Genomic DNA, 21,128 nt, shown 5'->3' with positions numbered 1-21,128 from the left:
ACTCGGTATCTCTTACAATTCTCCAAGAAAAAATGATTAAATTTTTTCATATTCCAGCGCAGTTTGCTTCTAACGTTGTGGACTTGTACACAAATAGGATAATTTATTTAAAAGACAATCATACTCTTATAGGACCTAGACTTAATAACAAAGGATTACCTCAGGGCTCCGTTTTGAGTCCTATTTTGTTTAACATTTACACAGCAGATCTACACAACATCACTATTACTAATATTGCATTCAATATTGTACAATACGCTGACGATTTCTGTTTGTATACAGAACACAAAAAATATCAGCAATCCATTGAAAACCTGAATGAAGTGTATGGATTCCATAAAAAATGGTTTGTAGAAAATGGTTTCGAATTATCCTGCAGTAAATCACAAGTTTGTTTATTTACCAGACATAACTTTCCTAATGCTAGTACAATCAATTTAGGTGGGCACCAATTTTCCCTTAAAAACACAATTAAATATCTGGGAATGATACTCGACCAGAAATTGACCTGGAAGTTACATATTGATGACATGTTGAACAGATGCAATAAGGGATTAAACTTTCTTAAATCAATTAATAAAACTTGGTGGGGATCGGATGTTGAAGTAAGTTTATTATTTTACAAAGCTTACATACGATCTATTTTGGATTACGGAAGTGTTTTGTATGGATCAGCAAGTAATGTACTACTAAATAAAATCAACGTTTTACAGAACTTAGCCTTACGAATATGTTTAGGAGCCATGAGATCCACTCCAGTACAAGCTTTATATTTGGAAGCTTTAGAACCTCCTTTAAATATAAGACGAAGGTTTTTGTCCAAAAAATATTTAATGAAAGTATACTTACTGAACTCATCTCTATACGAAAAGATAGTCACTTTGAATTGCCATGACCTGACAAATAAATATTGGCAAAAAAAGAAATCTCCCTTACTTTGCGAAGCGTATAATCAAAATATAGCACTTTTAAAAAATATAGATAGAACGAACTACATATTCAAAAATTACTCATCTTTCTTTTTACATACAGATATTATTGTACCAAATTATAGTGAAAATATATATTTAAATAAAAATATTGTTCTATCTATAACAAGCAAATACAAAGAGGCAATAGCTCTATATACAGATGCGTCTAAATCTCCAGATGGAACCGGATGCGCTTTTTTTATACCATCGGAACATATAGAAAAGAAATTCAAACTGAACCCGGAAACTTCGATTTATACAGCAGAGGCTATTGCAATATATGAAGCTTTATTATATGTAGCTGAAGTTGAGTTTGCCCATATTCTAATTTTGTCGGACTCCTTAGCAGTGTTAAAATCCATTGGTATATATGGACCACCCAACTTACAAGACTGCCCATACATTTATAGAATTAAACATATTATTCAAACTCTTTTAACTAAAGGAATCAATGTACATTTTCTCTGGATTAAAGCACATGCAGGATTTGAACATAATGAATATGTCGACTTATTAGCCAAAGAAAGCATTTTAACCGATACTGATATTCTACATAAAGTAACGCTTTCTGACAGTATTGTTTCTTGCAAGTTAACATTACTTCGAGAGTGGAGCTACCAGTGGAAGGAATACTCTTTTGTGAACCAAAATAGATACTCGATAATTCAGCCAGATATTCCCAAATTTCCTTGGTACAAGTCTTTTAGAGCTTCCAGGAGGCACATAACCTCCATTATTAGAATACGTTTCGGACACGCATGTTATCCAAAGCACTTATTTAAAATAAAGGTGTTGGATGATGACAAATGTGAGCATTGTGGAGAGGAAAGTGATTTAGATCATATATTTTTTGGTTGTTCTAAAAACAGAGTCTACTCATCCAAACTTATAAATGATTTATTAAAATATAAAATAGCAGCTCCTTGGAATATACTATATTTATTATCACTTGGCTCTGTAGATATTTACAACTCCTTAATTAAATTTTTAAAAGACAGCAAATTATCATTATAATTCTCTAAAAATTATTTAGTTAATCTTGTTACCTTTGTCTTAAACCATTTGTATAACTTCCTCCTCTCCGTGACCTAGTGTTGTTGTGTCTTTTATAAATAAATGCCTTGATAGGTCCCTAGGCGAGAAGAGTGTGTCCCTGTTCTCCTAATATCGATGTAATAATCTTTTATTTTGATAGGGCATTTAGGTAAAAATTATAATGATGACTGTCTTAGTCCTTTTGTGTCTGGCTGTATGACGATAAGTCTAAGCCAAAAAAAAAAAAAAAAAAAAAAAAAATCTTTATTTTACATATAATATACAGTGTGTCCGTAAAGTATGATTTTTCCGTCGATTTTTAAATTTAATGTTCTACATGTTGTAATAAAATTTCATTATACAAGGTGATACACATTACAGTGATGACGTCATCGGCTCTTTTTTTAAATGTAACACCCTGTATTTTAGGACATATTTAGATCGATAAAAATGAGCTGATTCCAAAAAAGTATAATACTAGGGGTCTACGTCTAACTACCTGAGTGCCGTCAAAGTTAGACGACACTGAAAAAAGGACCCTTTTCAAGTTAAAGAGCCTGATTTAAACAACTTTAATCTTGCTCTTGCTTCATCCATGAAACAAAATACCATTGACAATGTTATTGCCGTGCAAACAAACAGTATGCAGGTCAAACAAATAACAGTCCAATTATTGATGATCTCGAGAAATATGCTAGAGAAACCGAAGAAATCCTTATCAATCATGTTTGTGAGAAAGAACCGTACGTAATAATGAATTTGGGAGATTTTAATATTACAAACGCGGTCACTAATGGCACAGAAAGATAGAAGGCATCTCGTGCATGCAAAAGACGAACTGCCAAGACAATGAAATGTCCAAAGACCCGGACTTAATAGGGAAGCAGAGATGGAGTAGTGGTTTCGAAAAATTTATGTATAATGAAGGATGTAAAGAAAACGATTCGAACAACAGTACACTGAGTCCAAAAGAATCAACGAAGCGTCCAAGCTCTAAAAGGCGTAAAACAGACAAAAACAAATGGAGCAAACACGAGAACTACAAGAATAGAGAAAATGGGCTTAAGTATCAGAGAAGAAAAAAAGAGAAAATGATTAATGGAATTACAATATAGAAAAGGCGGCAAAAACTATGAAATCTTATTGCAATTATAAGTTAAGTATAAACGACAAGACAAAATTGAAATGTGGTTCTATTTCTGACAAGGCTAGACACGAAATATTCGACAAGTTTTGGAGAAGTTTGGACTTATATTTTAATCTATTTTTTTTTAATACGGTTCTTTAATAATTTTTTTCCATTTTCAATAATTTTTTTGTTGTTTTAAACCGCTCTGCTCTAGAGCAGTGGCATATACCGCTCTGATGAGATCTAAAGAGGTCGAAATACGTATAAGCGGCTTGCCGCTGCCCTGCAAAAATCTAATACCGTCATTATGTTTTATTTCTTTACTCTGTTTGGAGTACCAGAAACTGAATTCACTACGAATTTTGAATTCATCAAGCTATTTACTTTGTAAGTTATAGAAGGCACAGTGGTAAAAGTTTGAATTCAGGTTCGCCACGTAGTAAATCGTATGATTTCTCTTGTTATATTGAGAAGAATTGTTTAAAAAGGCATTAGAAGACGTAAATGAAGGCATATTTATTAACGGAGCACTTCTGAAAAATCTTAGATACGCAGATGACACAATAGGGGAGACCGGGGAGAGTTCGGACACAGGGAGACATCGGACACATTTGAATTTCGCACATTTTTGAAGATGCACTGTTGTCATTTGGTAAACACAACCTTATTTGTACATAATTATAGGTTATGTATTGACAGCTGTGATTTCGGTCGTAGTCACAGAGTTATCTATTGTGAAGTGTTTTGTCGAGTTTTGTTCTAAAAATATCGGTGCAATCCAGAAGATATATTTTAAAATACATAGACTTACCACGTATAAAACTTTGGTGCTGTAATCTACTATACTTATTTCATTAATTTGCGTTTATGTTGTTGCAATATTTAGGTAAGTTTTTTTATAAACCCATTGTATTACCAATGTTTGCATTAGGGGAGAGTTCGGACACAGTGTCCGAACTCTCCCCTGTGTGTCCGAAGTCTCCCCTGATCTGTAGTTATTCTATTTTTCTCTTACAGCTCATAATGCCCCGTACATATACAAGGGTAACAGAACGACAATTTTCTGCAGACACTATGAAAAATGCCACATCAGAGGTGCTTGACGGCAAATTGAGCATTCGGAATAGCGCCAAAACCTACGGCGTTCCTAAATCTAGTCTTCTAGATTACATAAAGAAAGCTAGAGCTGTGGGTATAGACAACGTAACATTCTCTCCAAATTTCAAGCAATCTCAAGTGTTTACCGATATAATGGAAAAAATGCTTGAAAAATATTTATTAGATTGTTCTTCCATGTTTCATGGACTAACGCCTAAAGCTGCAAGACGTTTAGCTTTTGAATTTGCCAAGAAAAACCATGTTAAAATGCCTACTACATGGAGCGAAAATGAAGAAGCTGGAACAGACTGGTTTTCAGGTTTCATGAAACGTCATCCTGTACTATCTATTAGAACACCTGAAGCCACTAGTCTCGCTAGAATGACGAGTTTTAACAAAGTTACTGTTGAGACGTTTCAAAATAAATTAGAAGAAGTTTTACGTCGTCATTCTTTTGGATCTTCAGCGATTTTCAATTTAGATGAAGTGAGTCAATTAACAATTTTGTTTAGTTATTTTGATAATTAATATCACTTATTTTTTAGACTGGGGTTACTACAGTTCAGCGTGTACCTAAAATAATTGGAAGAAAAGGTCAACATCAAATAGGGCAGGTGACCTCACGTGAACGTGGAGAATTAGTTACACAAGTGGGCATAATTTCTGCTGATGGAAAAGCATTGCCTCCTATATGGGTATTCCCACGGCAACGTTTTGATGAAAACCGCATGATGAAAGGGGTTCCTCAAGTTGCTTTAGGATTAGTATCTCCTTCAGGATGGATGACAAGTGATAATTTTTTGAAAGTACTTAAACATGTTGTCAAAAATACACTCTGCTCTGATACTAATAAAATTTTACTAATCATGGATAACCACGAGTCCCATCTCTCAGTGGAGGGACTTGATTACTGCAAAGAAAATGGAATTACTGTTTTGACACTACCACCTCATACTTCTAATAAGTTACAACCTTTGGACCGAACAGTGTTTGGTCCTTTCAAAAAGTTTTTTAATGATGGTGCTAATTCCTGGATGTTGTCTAATCCTGGTCAGACACTTTCTATATATGACTTGCCTGCTATTTGTTCTTCTGCTTGGGACAGAGCTGCCAATCCAGTTAATATTAAAAGTGGTTTCAAGTGTACAGGTATTTGGCCTTTTGACAGGAATATATTCGGAGAAGAAGAGTTCTTATCTTCTTACGTGACAGATAGACCAATGCCTACTACAGAACCGGAACTCGGAAAAAGAGATTTTGATAGCTTGTCCAAACCGGGGCCAAGCAAAGTTTTAGTTTCTCCGAGTCACTCAACTTCTCCAAACATCATTTCTCCAGAAATGGTTAGACCGTTTCCCAAGGCGCCAGAACGTAAAACATCAAATAGAGGGAGGCCTAAGGGCAAATGTATCATTGCCACGGATACTCCAGAAAAAGACGAAATTGCCAACAGGAAACTAAAACGATCTGTTACAAGGAAAGTAAATCCTAAAAAAAGACAGAAAGTCACTAAAAAAATTGTTGAAACATCTTCTTCTTCTTCCTCTGAAGACATAATGAGCAATGAAAAATCCTCTGACTTCATAGAGCAAGATGACGAAGTGGATACAGAAGAAACAAATATTGCAAATGGTCAGTTTATAATTGCCAGAGTTTATGGAAAAACACCAGCTACATTTCGGCACTATGTTGCAGAAATTCAGGAAAAACAGATAAAAGGATACGACGTAAAATTTTATAAAAAACATGCCACTTCTAATCGGTTTATCTCCACTGAAGAAGATGCTTTTGTTATATTTGAAGACATAAAATGTATTTTACCGAAGCCCTTGAAAGATACACGTCAAAGATATGAAAATATGATCTATTTTAATACAGATTTAGAAGATTATTCATTGCATTAATTTTTTAATATCTAAACATGTCTATTTTTTTTAAATACATTTTTATAAGTAACATATGTTGTACTGTCCGAAGTCTCCCAGTACTGTCCGAAGTCTCCCAGTTCCTAGTCCGAAGTCTCCCCGTTTCTGGGGAGACTTCGGACAAATGACCCCCTGCAATATGTTTTTATTTTTGTTGTTAATTTATTGATTTGATATATTCTGCTCTTGATTGGTTATGCCTGAACCTTGGAAGCTTAAGTTAACTACTTTAAAAGGTAAATATATCAATACACTTTTCTAATAAAAATTAATTTTTAAAAATGGTCCGAACTCTCCCCGGTCTCCCCTACTCCTTGTGGACAGCAGAGAAGGACGACAGATCTTAGTTGATCGCATTACCCAATACTGCGAAAGGTATCGAATGGCACTGAATACAAATAAAATAAAAATCATGGTGGTAAGCAAGAACGAGATTGAGGAAAACAGTATTTATGCTAAAGGAAAACTTTTGGGCAGGGTGCACAGATATCAGTACTTAGGTTGCGAACTAAATGAAGAATGGGATAGAACTACGGAAATAAAGAGATATAAATACGGAGATAGCTAGAAGTGCCTTTAATAAGATGAAAGCAATATTATGCAATGGAAAACCCAACGTCGAAATTAGAACTAGAGTATTAAGATACTACGTGTTCTCTGTCCTCTTGTATGGAGTTGAGGCCTGGACAATTACAGAGGCGACAGAGAAAAAACTCATTAACTTTGAAATGTGGTGTTATCGAAGAATGTGGAAAATATCTTGGACACAACACATAACAAATGCGGAAACGCTACGAAGTATGAAAAAAGATAAAGAAATACTTAACACTATAAAGAAAAGAAAAATGAGCTACTTTGGTCACATACTAAGAAACGAAAAATACGAATTGATGCGGCTGGCCATACAAGGGAAGGTGGAAGGCAACAGAGGACCGGGGAGAAGACGCACGTCCTGACTGAAGAATCTGAGACAATGGAGTGGGAAAACGTCAATAGAACTTTTCAGAACTGCTGCAGATAAAGTCAAATGGGCCATGATGATCGCCAATGTCCTTAGCTATGGGGCACGTTAAGAAGAAGAAGTCAGACATAGTGCTAACTATCTAACACCAACATACGTTACACTACTTACGTATAACATATAACACAACATATAACACAAAAAACACACAAAATAGTGAGAATTTGATATTCCTATGCCAAGTATGCCAATCAATCAATGTTGAAAAGTCATAACCTAATAAGAACTTGGTTATACATTTTCGCACAATTTTTAAATTAATCTTTAAACGATTTCCGCAGTGGAAATGCAAACGTCGAGCATTAGTTAAAATTATTGTAATTTTCATTACATTTATAATTGTGGCTTAATCCCATATAAACATAATATTCATACTATTAGTAATGGTTCTACAGCTAATCAGCTATACAGGTTTTTTAAATGATTTCTGCATTCCAGGTTTTGTTACTGTAACGTTGTAGTTTCGATTCGATCGCTTCGCCAATCTTACTAATTATAACTTATTAATCACTGTTTTGTCGATAATCTTATCCTAAATCTAATACTATTATTGATCTCTAATAAATAATCTGATTTTTTGATAATTTTTTTATTTTTCCTTTTACCAGCTACCTTTATTTTAGTTTTTTGGATTTTTTTATAATTTTTTTTTTGATTTTGTGACAGGGATACTTTTAACGACTTAATCATTGTTCCTCATGTTATATAATAAATGTAATTTACTTTTAATTTAGGATTTGTGGCACTAATTTCACTTAAAGAAATAATACCTAGAACTACTTACCTGCTGAAATGTTGCTTGAAAAATATTATCTGATATGATATTCCTAAAATTAATAAACTCATGTTACTTTATCTAAGGATGAAATTTATCAAAAATAAAGTTTAAAAGTCACAACATAAAGACAAATTCTTAATGATTATTTCATTATAGACTAATAGATTCTATATAGATTATAGACTAATCAAGTTACCAAGTACTAATCAAGTCAAAAAATAAACCTTTTTTCGTCACAACGGGCTTGACAGTTGAAATGTGTACTATGAGATATTACAAAAAGTCTCTCATCTAGGGATTCAATCAATTTTTTAGTAGAAATATTTTTAAATAAACAATCAAAACGTCAAACTCCTTATTTTACTCATAACTTAAACACTTTTCTATTTAGAGATTTGACGTCAACAAGCAACATTTTCAGAAAAAAAGATACATAAAATGAGATATGCTAAATTAAAATCGGATAATAAACAAAAAAGTTATTGCAAAATGAAGATCGTATTTGAATTCTCGAACGTCTAGGGAACGATGTACTCGAACTTGGGGGTCTTATAGTATTGTGTGCAAAAGATGGGCCAGATAGATTGTATAATTTTTGCGAAATTTAATTTGCTTATAAGATTTTTTGAAAATGAGCTTATTTCTAAGGCTATGCCAGATAATTTGACTGAATGGATCTCAATAATCCGAGGAATATTTTCTTCTTTATAGCGAGATTCATAACTTCTTAGAAGCCCCGCTTCAACTGGACTTGATTAAAAAGTTCACGCTTACCGAAATGAGAATTACAATTCGGCTTCAGGATAAAGCATGAGACAATCGAACAGGTCCACAGAATAGTAAAAAAAATCTCCTACGTGCTGGAACGTAAATCCTACCTCTCAGCAGCCTTCCTAAACGTCAGTCAAGCCTTCAATAACGTTTGGCATGAAGGCCTACTTTATAAAATAAACAAAAAATTGCAATATCCTTTCTTTCCACTCCTAAAATTCTATCAGATAGATACTTCCTGGTAAAGCAGCACGATGAATACACTCAGCTCCACCCTATCAAAGCAGGTGTTCCACAATGAACCGTTCTAGGACCTATTTTATTCCTAATGTTCACTGCAGACCTACCATCCAGCAGTAACACAAAAGTTGCTACTTTTGCAGACGATACCGCAATACTGGCCGTGGACTCTGGTCCCGCAAAAGCAAAAAAATTTACAAAAAAACCAAAATAAAATAGAAACTTGGCTAAAAAAAATGGCGAATTATAGTAAATGAGACCAAGTCAACACATGTAACCTTTACAATTAAACAATGTGAATGCTCCCAGTCACACTCAATGGCAAGAAATTAAGTAAGGCCAACGACACAAAATACTTAGGAATCCATCTTGAGAAACAACTAACCTGGCAGGAGCACATCTTTACCAAAAGCAAACAACTGGGCATTAAATTTAGACATATGAACTAGTTGATTAATCGAAACTCTAAATTAACATTGGATAACAAACTGCTTATATACAAGGCGATCCTTAACCCCATTTGGACATATGGTATTCAACTATGGGGCACCGCTAGCAATTCTAATCGTGCAATCCTCCAACGCCTCCAGAAGAAAGTGTTAAGGTCTGTAGTAAACGTTACATGGTATGATACATCCTCTTCTATGAAAAAGTCCTGGAAGTGCCTTTATTAAAAGAAGTTGTAACAAGTTACAGTGTAAAATATGGTCAACTTCATAATAAATTAGTAACATGTACAGTTGCTAAATAAAAAAAGAACTATCCATTGGAAGATTAACATCGTCATGGTTTTAGAAATTAATAACGGCGTTACTGATCATGGTACTCGGAAGCCAAGATCTGGCAGGTAAGAAGAAGACAAGGACTCTCAGGTCGTTAATCAGGGAATTCCTTGTCAAAAGAACGTTGATGATAAAATAAGACTGTCCAACACTAGAATAGGCAGAGCATGTTTCAGTCTGGTAAAATGCATAATGTTATTCAAGAAATGAACAAAGTGAATATCGATGTACTGGGTATCAGTGAAGTCAGGTGGCCCAACTCAGGTTGTTTTTCAACAGACGAAGCCACAATATAATTATTCCGGTAGCGAGAATAACCAACACAGACACGGCGTGGCAGTAATAGTTAATAAAAAATCTAATAGAGCGGTGGAATGCTATTTCCCTATCTCAGCCCTTTACCGCCCTCTATTCAATGATTTCCCAGTTAGTACCTTTTAACCATTCCTCTAAGTTTCTTATGAGAGTGCATTGACTTATGTCTTTTATACCAATCGGTAGAAAAAAATATCGCAGTGTGTTCTGTATGTTATAAGCAATACAGTAATTTTGTGACTTGTGACCATTGTACCGCCCTCCATAGAAATGTAATAGATGAATTTAATGAAAAATAATACCTTCCTAGGTCCAGTAAACTATCTAAAACGGAACTCCCTTTCTTATCGTCTATGGCATTTTCTAGAGATATTTTTAATCCTGGATCTCCCGGATGTATAATAATAGCTAAAACTGTCCCCAATAGTGCATTAAGAGCAGAAGAAATGAAAAAAATTAAGAAAGTCCTGATAGCTATTTTTCCATTTAATTTTGCGTTAACACTAGAAGATCCAGTTATTAAACTTGATAATATAAGGGGTAGTATAAGCAGTTTCAGTAGTCGCATGTAGATTTCACCCGGATATGATATTAGTAAGACAGTTGTTTCTGAGACATCTACTTGCCGTAAAATGGAACCTATAAAAAAATTAATTTAATAAGTTAACAAAGAGGTACCAACTGTTATTTTACTTTAATCAATTAACGATAATTAAACATTGTTTCGATCAACAGTATGACTGTAATACTCCAGTCGTCAGAAACGAAAATCCCACTTAACCTCTAAAAATCACACAACAAGATAAATTTTGCTGAGAATGTCAATGTTAAGACCGCAAAAATATCTAAAAAAATTTGTCGCTGCTACCCCCAAACTTCCCCCTAAACGGAAAAAGTTGATTTACCAAGAATCTGTACGCCGTAGAAAAAATATTTGAAACAAGAAATGTAGCTGAGTTAATGTTGAACAGAACTGTTTATTAGCACTTTTTGTGTAGAATGAACCGTTCTCTCAGAAACAACGTTTGAACCGACCGCCGATTTTGAATGTCATTTACGCGCGCGAAGTCAATCTTTGTAATTAACTTTGTATCAACTTGACGGTAAAAATTCGATATCATTTAATTAAAGTATCCCATGAAAAAAATGCGTTTTAAAGGCGAAAAGTGCAGATTTAATACGCAATTTTTGAATTTTGCCGCAAATGAAGTGAGTCTCTGTAAAACTGTTGAATAAATAAACGTTGTGCGATCTTTGCTATTTTTTACGATTCTCGTGATATCAATAAAAGTGTCAATTTCATTGACCGGGCACTATAGAATTTCCATTATTAAAGACTAATCTTCAAAACCTATAGCATAAAATGTGAATTTTGAGTTTTGGCAACAAATATGAGGCATTTGAAATATGCCTAAAAACCGCTGACTTTAAACTCTCACATTACAAACCATCTAAACGTTTAAAACTACTTCTTTTCGATTGTACAAGGATGTTTTTCGAAACAACATAACTTCAGCTCTACAAACTATACTCAATGCCCTCTTCGTGGATGGATTCCCGTGAAGTAAGATATAAAATGTTCAAAGAAAAGTACTGTAAAAAAACTTTATATAAGTAACAGAACAAAACTATCCAAAATGGAAGACAAACAAAGTTCCAAATTAGCACTGATATTCGCGAATTCAATCGACTATAGGTGGCAGTGCAGCTGTATCAATATGGTGGATATAATTGGGATAACGTTTGTTGATATAATTAATATTGTGGGCGATTCAAAAGGACCTTTGATTGAAGGACAAGCAGTGCTGGGTGCCAATCACATAATAATATGTGCGGAGTAACATAAAAAAATGAAGTTCAGGTAAAACTTGAGGCCTTATGTTTGCAAATCAGCAATCTGAAAGGACTACCGCATCAAATACGAATTCAAATCCTGTCAACCGATTTGAAAAAGACTTTCAATTGCAAGTGTACCTGTAAAGCTGGAGCCTCTGGGAAATGCAAACACGTTGTTGCTGTTTTGCTCTTTGTTTTTCGGTAAAAATACATATTTATTTTTGTAAGAATTGACAATATATATGTTATTTTTAAATTTTTATTTTTAAATCAAGTTAGCATGCAGCAGATAAACTCCAATGATATTGATGATTTGAATAACCTTATTACCGAAACAGTGAATAAAAGCCTTCTGCAACTGAAAAAACCAAAAACAACATACAATGAATTAGACAAAGATCTTAAAAACATCTAACAAAAGAGGAACCGACGAATATAGAGAACTTAATAGGCAGATTAGAAAAGGAATCAGACAACAAAAAAGAAAAGAAAACGAAAAATTAATAACAGCAACTATTGAAAAAAATAAGAGTATGAAATGCCTCAGACCGACACTAGGACGACGTCAGATGATATCATTAATGTGAAAAGACGAAAATGAAATCACAACTAGAGAAAACATACTGACACGAATAGAAGAATTTTACACAGAACTGTACAGAACACATCAACAAGATGATGAGATGAGACCAGCACGGAAATTAATAAAAAATGTTTTATCCGAAATAATGCCAAAAGTAACAATTTCAGAGGTAACTACAGCATTGGAAAATATGAAGAGAAATAAAGCTGCAGGAAAAGATAATATTACCACAGATATTTTTACTTATTACCACAGATGATAGACGAAAGGAGGAAATACAAAAATAAGAACACAAGCGATTACAAACGATTAAATACAGAAATAAGAAGGAAAATAAAAGAATCAAAAGAGAAATGGCTCGAAGAAAAATGTAAAGAAATAGAAGAATTAGAACATAGACATGATTACTTTAATATGTACAAGAAGGTGAAAGAATTTTCATTCATCCACAAAAAACAACATTGCCCACTGGTAAATAACAACGGAGAGTTAATTCATAACACCAAAGATAAAATAGAAGAATGGGAAAAATTTATACAACAGCTGTTCCGAGATGAAAGAATAGACATTACAATAAATAATGTCACTGAAAGCCCACCAATTCTAAAAGTCGAAGTGGAATATGCCATTAAACAATTAAAGACCAATAAAAGCCCTGGACCTGATGAAGTTTATCCTGAAATACTTAAATTGATCGAAAGTAATAACATTGATTTGTTAGTAATTTTGTTTAATACAATCTACGATACTGGGAAAATACCAGAGGAATGGTTAGAATCTATTTTTATTCCCATTCCAAAACAAGCTAACTCCAGGCGATGCGCAGATTTTAGATTAATAAGTCTTATGAGCCAAATGCTTAAAATTCTATTAAAAATACTTCACAATAGGATATACAAAAGGTGTGAAAAAGAAGTTGGATACGATCAATTTGGATTCAGAGCCGGAATGGGGACCAGAGAGGCCTTGTTTTCATTACAAGTACTGCTGCAGAAGTGTTACGACCAACAAAAGGATGTCTTTCTATGTTTTGTAGACTTTGAAAAGGCATTTGATCGCGTAAACCATAATAAAATGTTAAATTCCTTGCAGAGCATCAACTTGGATAGCAAAGATCTCCGATTAATTAAGAACTTATATTGGAGGCAGAGTGCCAAGATTAGGATCGACGATCATACATCTAGAAATATTAGTATAAATAAAGGAGTAAGGCAAGGATGCATACTATCCCCTATGCTGTTCAATCTTTACTCGGAACTACTATTCAAGCAAGCCTTAGAAAACCTTTCCACAGGAATAAAAATTAATGGAGAACCAATATCTAGCATAAGATATGCAGATGACACTGTCCTACTGGCTGATACAGACACAAACTTACAGAGGGTTATAGACCACCTTAAGGATGCTTGTCGAGAGTTTGGAATGAAGATCAACGAAAAAAAAACAAAAGTAATGGTGATCCAAAGAAAACAGAATATCCCCTTACCTATAAAAATAAATGGGAATATTTTAGAACAGGTAAACCAATACAAATACCTTGGCTGTTGGATTAATTGCAAGCTGGACCCAGAACAAGAAATTAAAGCGAGAATTGCTCAAGCTAGGGATAGTTTCTTTAAGATGCGCGTTCTATTCTGCGATACACATATAAATATTAAATTGAGATTAAAACTTGTAAAATGTTTTATCTGGTCTGTTCTTCTCTACGGAGTCGAAACATGGACTTTAAAAATAAAGAGCCTGAATAGAATCGAGGCATTTCAAATGTGGGTGTACCGTAGAATTTTAAAAATTCCTTGGACAGCACGAAAAACAAATGAAGAAGTACTAGCTAGACTCAATTTAGAAAAAGAACTATTGAGAACAGTCAAAAGAAGAAAAACCAGTTATTTAGGGCATTTGTTGCGCAACGAGAAATACTACATCCCTCAGTTGATAATAAAAGGCAAAATAGAAGGAAAGCGAGGAATTGGAAGAAAAAAATTGTCCTGGTTACGTAATATCAGAAACTGGACAGGACTTGGATTTGAGGAACTCTTAAGAACAGCTGAAGATAGACAAACGTTTGCCACCATAACCGCTAACCTCCATTGATGGAGACGGCACTTGAAGAAGAAGACCACAGATATGATATTAGAAGGAGGTAAGGAACTAATTGCAATTGTAACTAAGCTTGTGGACAGTTGTTTACATCAGGGCAAAGTCCCTAAGAGCTGGAACAACTCTAAAGTAATCTTATTACACAAGAAAGGTGATAGTCGAAAATTGGAAAACTACAGACCCATCAGCCTACTGTCACACCTGTTTAAAATACTCACCAAAGTCATAACTACTCGACTAACAAGGAAATTAGACGAATACCAACCATAAAAACAGGCAGGTTTTAGAAAAGGCTATTCAACTTCCGATCACCTGTTAACCACAAAAATATTAATAGAAAAATGTAACGAATACAAGTTTCCAGTTTTCCTAGCATTTGTAGACTACGAAAAAGCTTTCGATACCATAGAACACACGGCCGTAATAAACGCAATGCAAGATTGTAGAATAGACAGCAGATATATTAACTTAATAAAAGAAACTATGAACCAAGCTACAGCTACATACTACCTAAATGAAAATGAACACACGAACCCTGTACCATTAAACAGGGGAGTTAAACAGGGAGATACTTTATCACCCAAACTGTTCACCTTAGTTTTGGAGGACGTTTTTAAAAACCTAAATTGGAAATATAAGGGAATAAACATATGGCCGCTACCTCAGTAATCTACGATTTGCAGATGACATAATCCTGATAGCTACTGACCTACAAGAAATGCAAACCATGCTTTTAGAACTACATACCGAATCTTCTAAAATAGGACTGAAAATGAATTTAAACAAAACAAAAGTCATGCACTCCGAAGACACCGTGACAATAATAAACGATAAAGTTATAGAAAAAGTTGAAGAGTATATATACTTAGGACAAAAAATAATACTAAATAGGGAAATTCAAACTGAAGAACTAAAAAGAAGAAGAAAGTTAGCTTGGACAGCATTCGGTAAACTGAACTATATACTCAGAAATCAACAAATTCAATTACATCTTAGATCTAAAGTTTTTGATGCATGCATTATTCCGATATTAACTTATGCGGCACAAACATGGACAATCACAAAAAAGAATGTGAATATACTTAGAGTCACCCAACACGCGATGGAAAGAGCAATGGTAGGTATATCACTTAAGGACAAGAAAACAAACACATGGATAAGACAGAAAACCAAAGTCACCGATGTGGTGCAAAAATCATTAAAGTTGAAATGGGAATACGCTGGACATGTAGCTAGGAGCGATCTAAACAAATGGCACAGATCAATTTTAACCTGGAGACCATACCAACACAAAATACCCAGAGGCAGACCTCCTATGAGATGGACAGATGATCTGAAAAGGACTGCCGGGAAAAATTGGCTACAAGTAGCGTACAATAAAAAACAATGGAAAGGAAGACTTGAAGAGGCTTATGTTCAGATGTGGACGTGAATGGCTAGACGAAGAAGAAGAAGAAGAAGATGTTATTTTTGTTGTAGGTGGTCCATTTAGAACTTGGAAGACCTAAGTAGTACAGATACGACGCAACAATGGGGAAAATTGAAAAAAGAGAACACTGTTTATGAAAAAGCAACCCCTATAAATGGTTTCTGTCACATGGGGAAAAGTAATTCTCAAGCAGCAGTAGAAAGTCGTCTTGATAGTAATGCTGAGATCAGTGTTTTAGACATTCTACTTTCTGGTGCAGAAGGATCAGAACTGCAATTAAGTTTGTCAAAAAGTGAAAACCTTAATTTAGTAGAAGCAGGAGTGTCACAAAGTAATTTATTACAATTAGCTATGTACCATGACATTTTTAGTAACAATAAGTTGTTACCTTTGTTTGACAATATTATAAGTTTTACAATGGAACTGAGTGATGACTTGATAAACTTTTATAACAAAGAAATATTTGTGTTGCTCATGAAAATGGCATAAATTTATATAGGGCAACTATTTCTCAGTCTGGTGAAGTGTGGCGGAATGCTCGAAGAATAAGGATTACTGGGACTACTTGCTACAGTGTTTACACTTATTATAAAAATAAAAATCCAAACTGGGTTTTGAAAGTAAAGTCACTATTTGACACTCACTTCAAGGGCAACATTGCAACTCGCCATGGGAAAATATTTGAAGGCGAAGCTTTAAACGCCTATCAACCACAATTGGGCAACAAAGTTGAACGTATTGGCATTATTGTACCATCAAGTGCTTCATGCTTGGGTGTAAGTATTGATGGAATAGTAGACAAAAAATGTTGTGTAGAGGTGAAGTGTCATTTAGCAGGCAGAACCAGAACTTGCTGTGATGTGATAGAAGACTTAAAATACCTGAATATGCACGAGAGAAAATTAACTTTAAAGACCAATCATCAATATTATAGCCAAGTACAATTGCAGATGTTATTAAGTGGATTAGACCTCTGTCACTTTGTCATATATTGCTCATATAATAAATCCAGTATTATAATTGTAATACCATTTGACACCCACTTCACAGGAGAGATGTTGTCAGTAATTAAAAATGCATATTTTTATAAAATTTTACTTGTTTTGTGTAATATGTATAATTAGGATAAATTTTAGTTTTAATATATGATTTTTTAGCTTTTTATTAGAGTAAAAAGAATACAATGTTTAACAATTAAAAATGTAAAATATAATTTTTAAACAGCCTAAATTGTATATTTATCAAAATTAAGAACTGGTGTGGAAAGATTTACAATTCCTGCAATAATGTTTACAAATTGAGTACATATATGGAACCATATATAAATTAATTCGTCCTTTAAGGACTTTAAAAATTTTCATTCGTTGAATTATTGTCCTTTCGACATGAACACGAGCTGCAGCTATTTCAGCAGTTGATAGTGCATCTTGGGCTGAGAATTGCTTTGTTTTGCCTAGAAATGGTGGACGTATCAGCTTTATATTATTTTCCAAGCATTCATTTTCAATTAAAAAATCCTTTGTCGACCATTATTGCATCTACATTAGAGATTAACTTATCAATTATATTTGATTGCACAAAAATTTCCTTGTCTGAAGTTCTACCTCCATATACTTGGCTTACAAATGTGATCAAACCTGAAGGTGCAATACCAATAAGTACTTTCAGTGTCTGATCACCTTTATAATAAGAATAGGACATTATGCGGCACTTTAAACACCTAATTTTTCCCACAGGAATTTCTGTGCAATCAAGTATTATTCGGGTATTAGGACGTTGGACAAGTTGACATTCGTTTCAAAACTGTTTCTTGTGCCAGCTGTGGTACAGCAGGTTGTAATACTTTATGTAGTACTTCAACTGTCACATGTAAGTAATTTTTGAAAGTATTTGCTGATACCCCAAATAATACAGATAAACATCTAAATGAAAGGTCAATTTTTAACTTTACAAACACTAGTATTATACGCTGACGTAATGATAAGTGCAAAAGTTTGGCATCTTTCTTTTCTAGTATACTGGCAGCTAAACATATTTTATTAAGTAGAATAATTGACTGGATCCCTGTGAATGCATTCACATCTCTATTTGTTTTCAGCATATCCTTCAATGTGGATTTTCTACGTTCATTTATTATTGATTCTGTAACTTGTACACCTTTATCAGTAAAATAAGTCTTAAAACCTCCAAAAATTTCCTCCATTAAATTTATCCCTTCATCTTGTGCAGGTGATGTAGATATTGCATCTTTTATACATGTGGTTGAGCAGCCATTTTCATGTACAAGGGCTTGTCCTCGAGCTACTCTTGTAGCTCTAGCCTGCTTCTGAGGTGAAGATATTGTTCTATCAAACCTCCTTGTAGAAAGGTTCTGGGATGGAATATTACCTTTTTTTTTAAATCTTTTGTGACTAGTTACACCTGAAAATAAAAACACTATTAAGCGTGTAACATACATATGACACACTTAAGAAGTGTAACAAAATCAAAATATGTAACTCATATGTTAAGTCTTTTATTAAAATACCCTGCAGGATTGGATATACTATGGCCAATTATTTAAATATTTACTTACTTGGTAGAAAATAGTCATTCTCTGCAAAATGTAAACTGCATACACTCATGTATTTCGATATTTTCTTTCCAATGCGAGATACACGACCCCATTCCTTCTTCCCCATTTCATTTCGGGGAAAATAATGCAAGGAGATATCCTTCGTTGCTCTCGCAGAACACTGAGGAACTGAACACATTTTGTTACTATTACTAGGCTTTTTGTTTTTGGTCTCCCTAATTATAAGCAATATAAATAGATCTATCGTTCAAATGAATACAAATACAAGCGACAAGCATTCAACTGACGTTGATACATACGTTAACAGATGATTTGTTTACATTTTTATCCCAATTCCTCTAGTTCCAAAAAAAACGGCAGCACAGTCGCTTGAGTTCGCGAATTATCAAATAATAGAAATTACTTACTATGATTTATATTTAACTTTAGGTAACATTATTAAGTAGGCTTGTTTCAAGCAGTAAATGACAAAGTAATATTACGGACGAGACACCATGCGATTTCAAAGGCTGTAAATGAACAGATCCCAAATTCAATAGGTATTTGTTTGAGAGTGTGTTGTGTTAAACGACTTATAATAAGTGGAATCAGTGGCGCACCCAGGGGGGTTTGGGGGTTAAAACCCCCCCAGGATCCTATTCCGACACTGTTACTCACACATTTTAAGGACTCAAAAAGGAGGTAGCATCATAAAAAAAAATTTGGTGACCAACCAAACCCCCCCCCCCCCCCCAGAGCAAATTCTAGGTGCGCTACTGAGTGGAATCGTATGAATACGAGTATACCCGAAAAGCAAGAGCATTCAATGCAGCACGAACTAACAAAGCGTTAATTTCAAAAAAGCATACCTGGCTGTTGCCAAAGTTGGTGTAAGTTGACATCAATGAAGTGAACACGGTTTTATTAACACCGCTATCATTAATGTGGATCTCCACTTTGCATTAACCAGTGAGGACATAACCAGTGCTTGCATAGAGCACTATTGATTATATGTTTATTAATATTAAGTTAATTATTTATTAAATATACTCAATAATTTATTTAATTATTTATTTAAAGAATCAACAAGGTAAGTAATTTATAAAAAGATTATTGATTAGCTGATAAGAAACTGTATGAAAAATTAAAATACAAATCAGTTCTGCAAGATTAAGAAATAATAGATTTGACTCAAGTTACTAACGCCCGTTCTCTTATTGAGAACATTCGGATGTTTAAGTATGTAATACATTTCCAAAAACTGTCTTTTAGTGAAACTGAACTGAAACTAAACTCTTCCTTAGTTTATAGAGCTTTCCTGTATCTGATATCATTTAGTTTTTAATACAAATAAAAATAAAACGTACCGGGGCCTGATGATGGGGCAAATATTGTAAGCATTAAAACCGGTAGCCCAAAATTTACCAACCTTATTAAATAAAAACTATTTAAGATTGTTATTATTGGCTCACTTGCCATAGACTACATAGTATTATGGACTCACATTGGCAACCTGTTCTTCATTATAAAACAATCTCTAATTCCTCGTAAAAAGTCTTCCAGAACACCTCGAATATATGGTTTACCAAAAATTCACAAAACGATATTAATCTACGTCCTATTGTCATTGCATAAAACTGCCCCACACAACCATTGGCCAAGTACTTCATTCTTCGTTAAAAATTCTTTTCATTTCATCTAACTTCCTAAACAATACCCTATCTCACCGTCAGACATTCTAGTAAGTTTCGATATCGGTTAACTCTTTACAAACATTCCTATAGACAACACTCTAAACCTTCTGAAAACTAAATACAGTATCCAGCACTTAGATCTCATTAACCATTGTATGTCCAACACTCACTTTATCTTCCAAAATCAATTCTACAGACAAATAAATGGTGCCACAATGGGCTCCTCACTATCTCCAGTAATTGCCAATATCTTTACGAAAGACTTCGAGACCCGACCACTATCCACATCAATGTTCAAACTACGATATGTTGACATATTGGCTACGATATGTTGATGATATATTCGTCATTTGGCCCCATTGGAGGGATGCTTTGGTGTATTTTCCAATTTCCATTTCCATTCCAATCATTACTTGCATGCCAACTCTCATCATCTCCCTTCACAAATTAATTCAGTCATTAATATGCTTGGCTCTAGATCAATACGCCTTTGCGAGGATGAAAGGAGACCCGCTGAGTTTTCTAGTTTAAAACAAGCCCTCATCCAAAACGATTACTGCGAAAATCGCATCAAAAGGAGCATGCACAGACATCGATCTTCTACTCAATCTCAACTCAAAGACTCAGACCCTCATTATACGAAAGCTTTTCTTCCTTACGTCAAAGGTCGATTAAAGACGACATTCCAAATGAACAACACGGAGTTTATGAAATTCCTTGTGCAGATTGCCCGATTGCCAGATATATAGGACGGCAATCTGCACAAGTACACAAACAAATCGTAGAATACAAAATAAGATTTATGAAAATTCCCCTTCTGTTCGCAATTCCGACTCAATTTCAGCTGTAGGTTAACACCATCTTCAT

At 34.1% G+C, this 21,128-nt stretch overlaps 2 protein-coding genes across 2 annotated transcripts in view; one reads left to right on the top strand and one right to left on the bottom strand.

The window, feature by feature from the left end:
* Positions 1 to 21,128, top strand: part of LOC140441317 (uncharacterized) — a 438,896-nt gene that overhangs the window by 77,197 nt on the left and 340,571 nt on the right. The gene's annotated exons all lie outside the window — the stretch shown is intronic.
* The window catches only part of LOC140441316 (excitatory amino acid transporter-like), a 114,647-nt gene that overhangs the window by 55,625 nt on the left and 37,894 nt on the right, over positions 1 to 21,128 (bottom strand). Inside the window, exons 3-4 of the mRNA XM_072531961.1 lie at positions 10,368 to 10,704; positions 7,964 to 8,006 (exon numbers count right to left, since the gene is read on the bottom strand). Of these exons, the coding sequence (XP_072388062.1) occupies positions 7,964 to 8,006; positions 10,368 to 10,704 (380 nt within the window). The remainder of the gene's footprint in view (positions 1 to 7,963; positions 8,007 to 10,367; positions 10,705 to 21,128) is intronic.

Source organism: Diabrotica undecimpunctata, chromosome 5 (assembly GCF_040954645.1).
Source record: "Diabrotica undecimpunctata isolate CICGRU chromosome 5, icDiaUnde3, whole genome shotgun sequence".
NCBI classification, from domain to species: Eukaryota; Metazoa; Arthropoda; class Insecta; order Coleoptera; family Chrysomelidae; genus Diabrotica; species Diabrotica undecimpunctata.
Note: the sequence above shows the minus strand (reverse complement) of the source record. Positions and strands in the feature narration are given on the sequence as shown.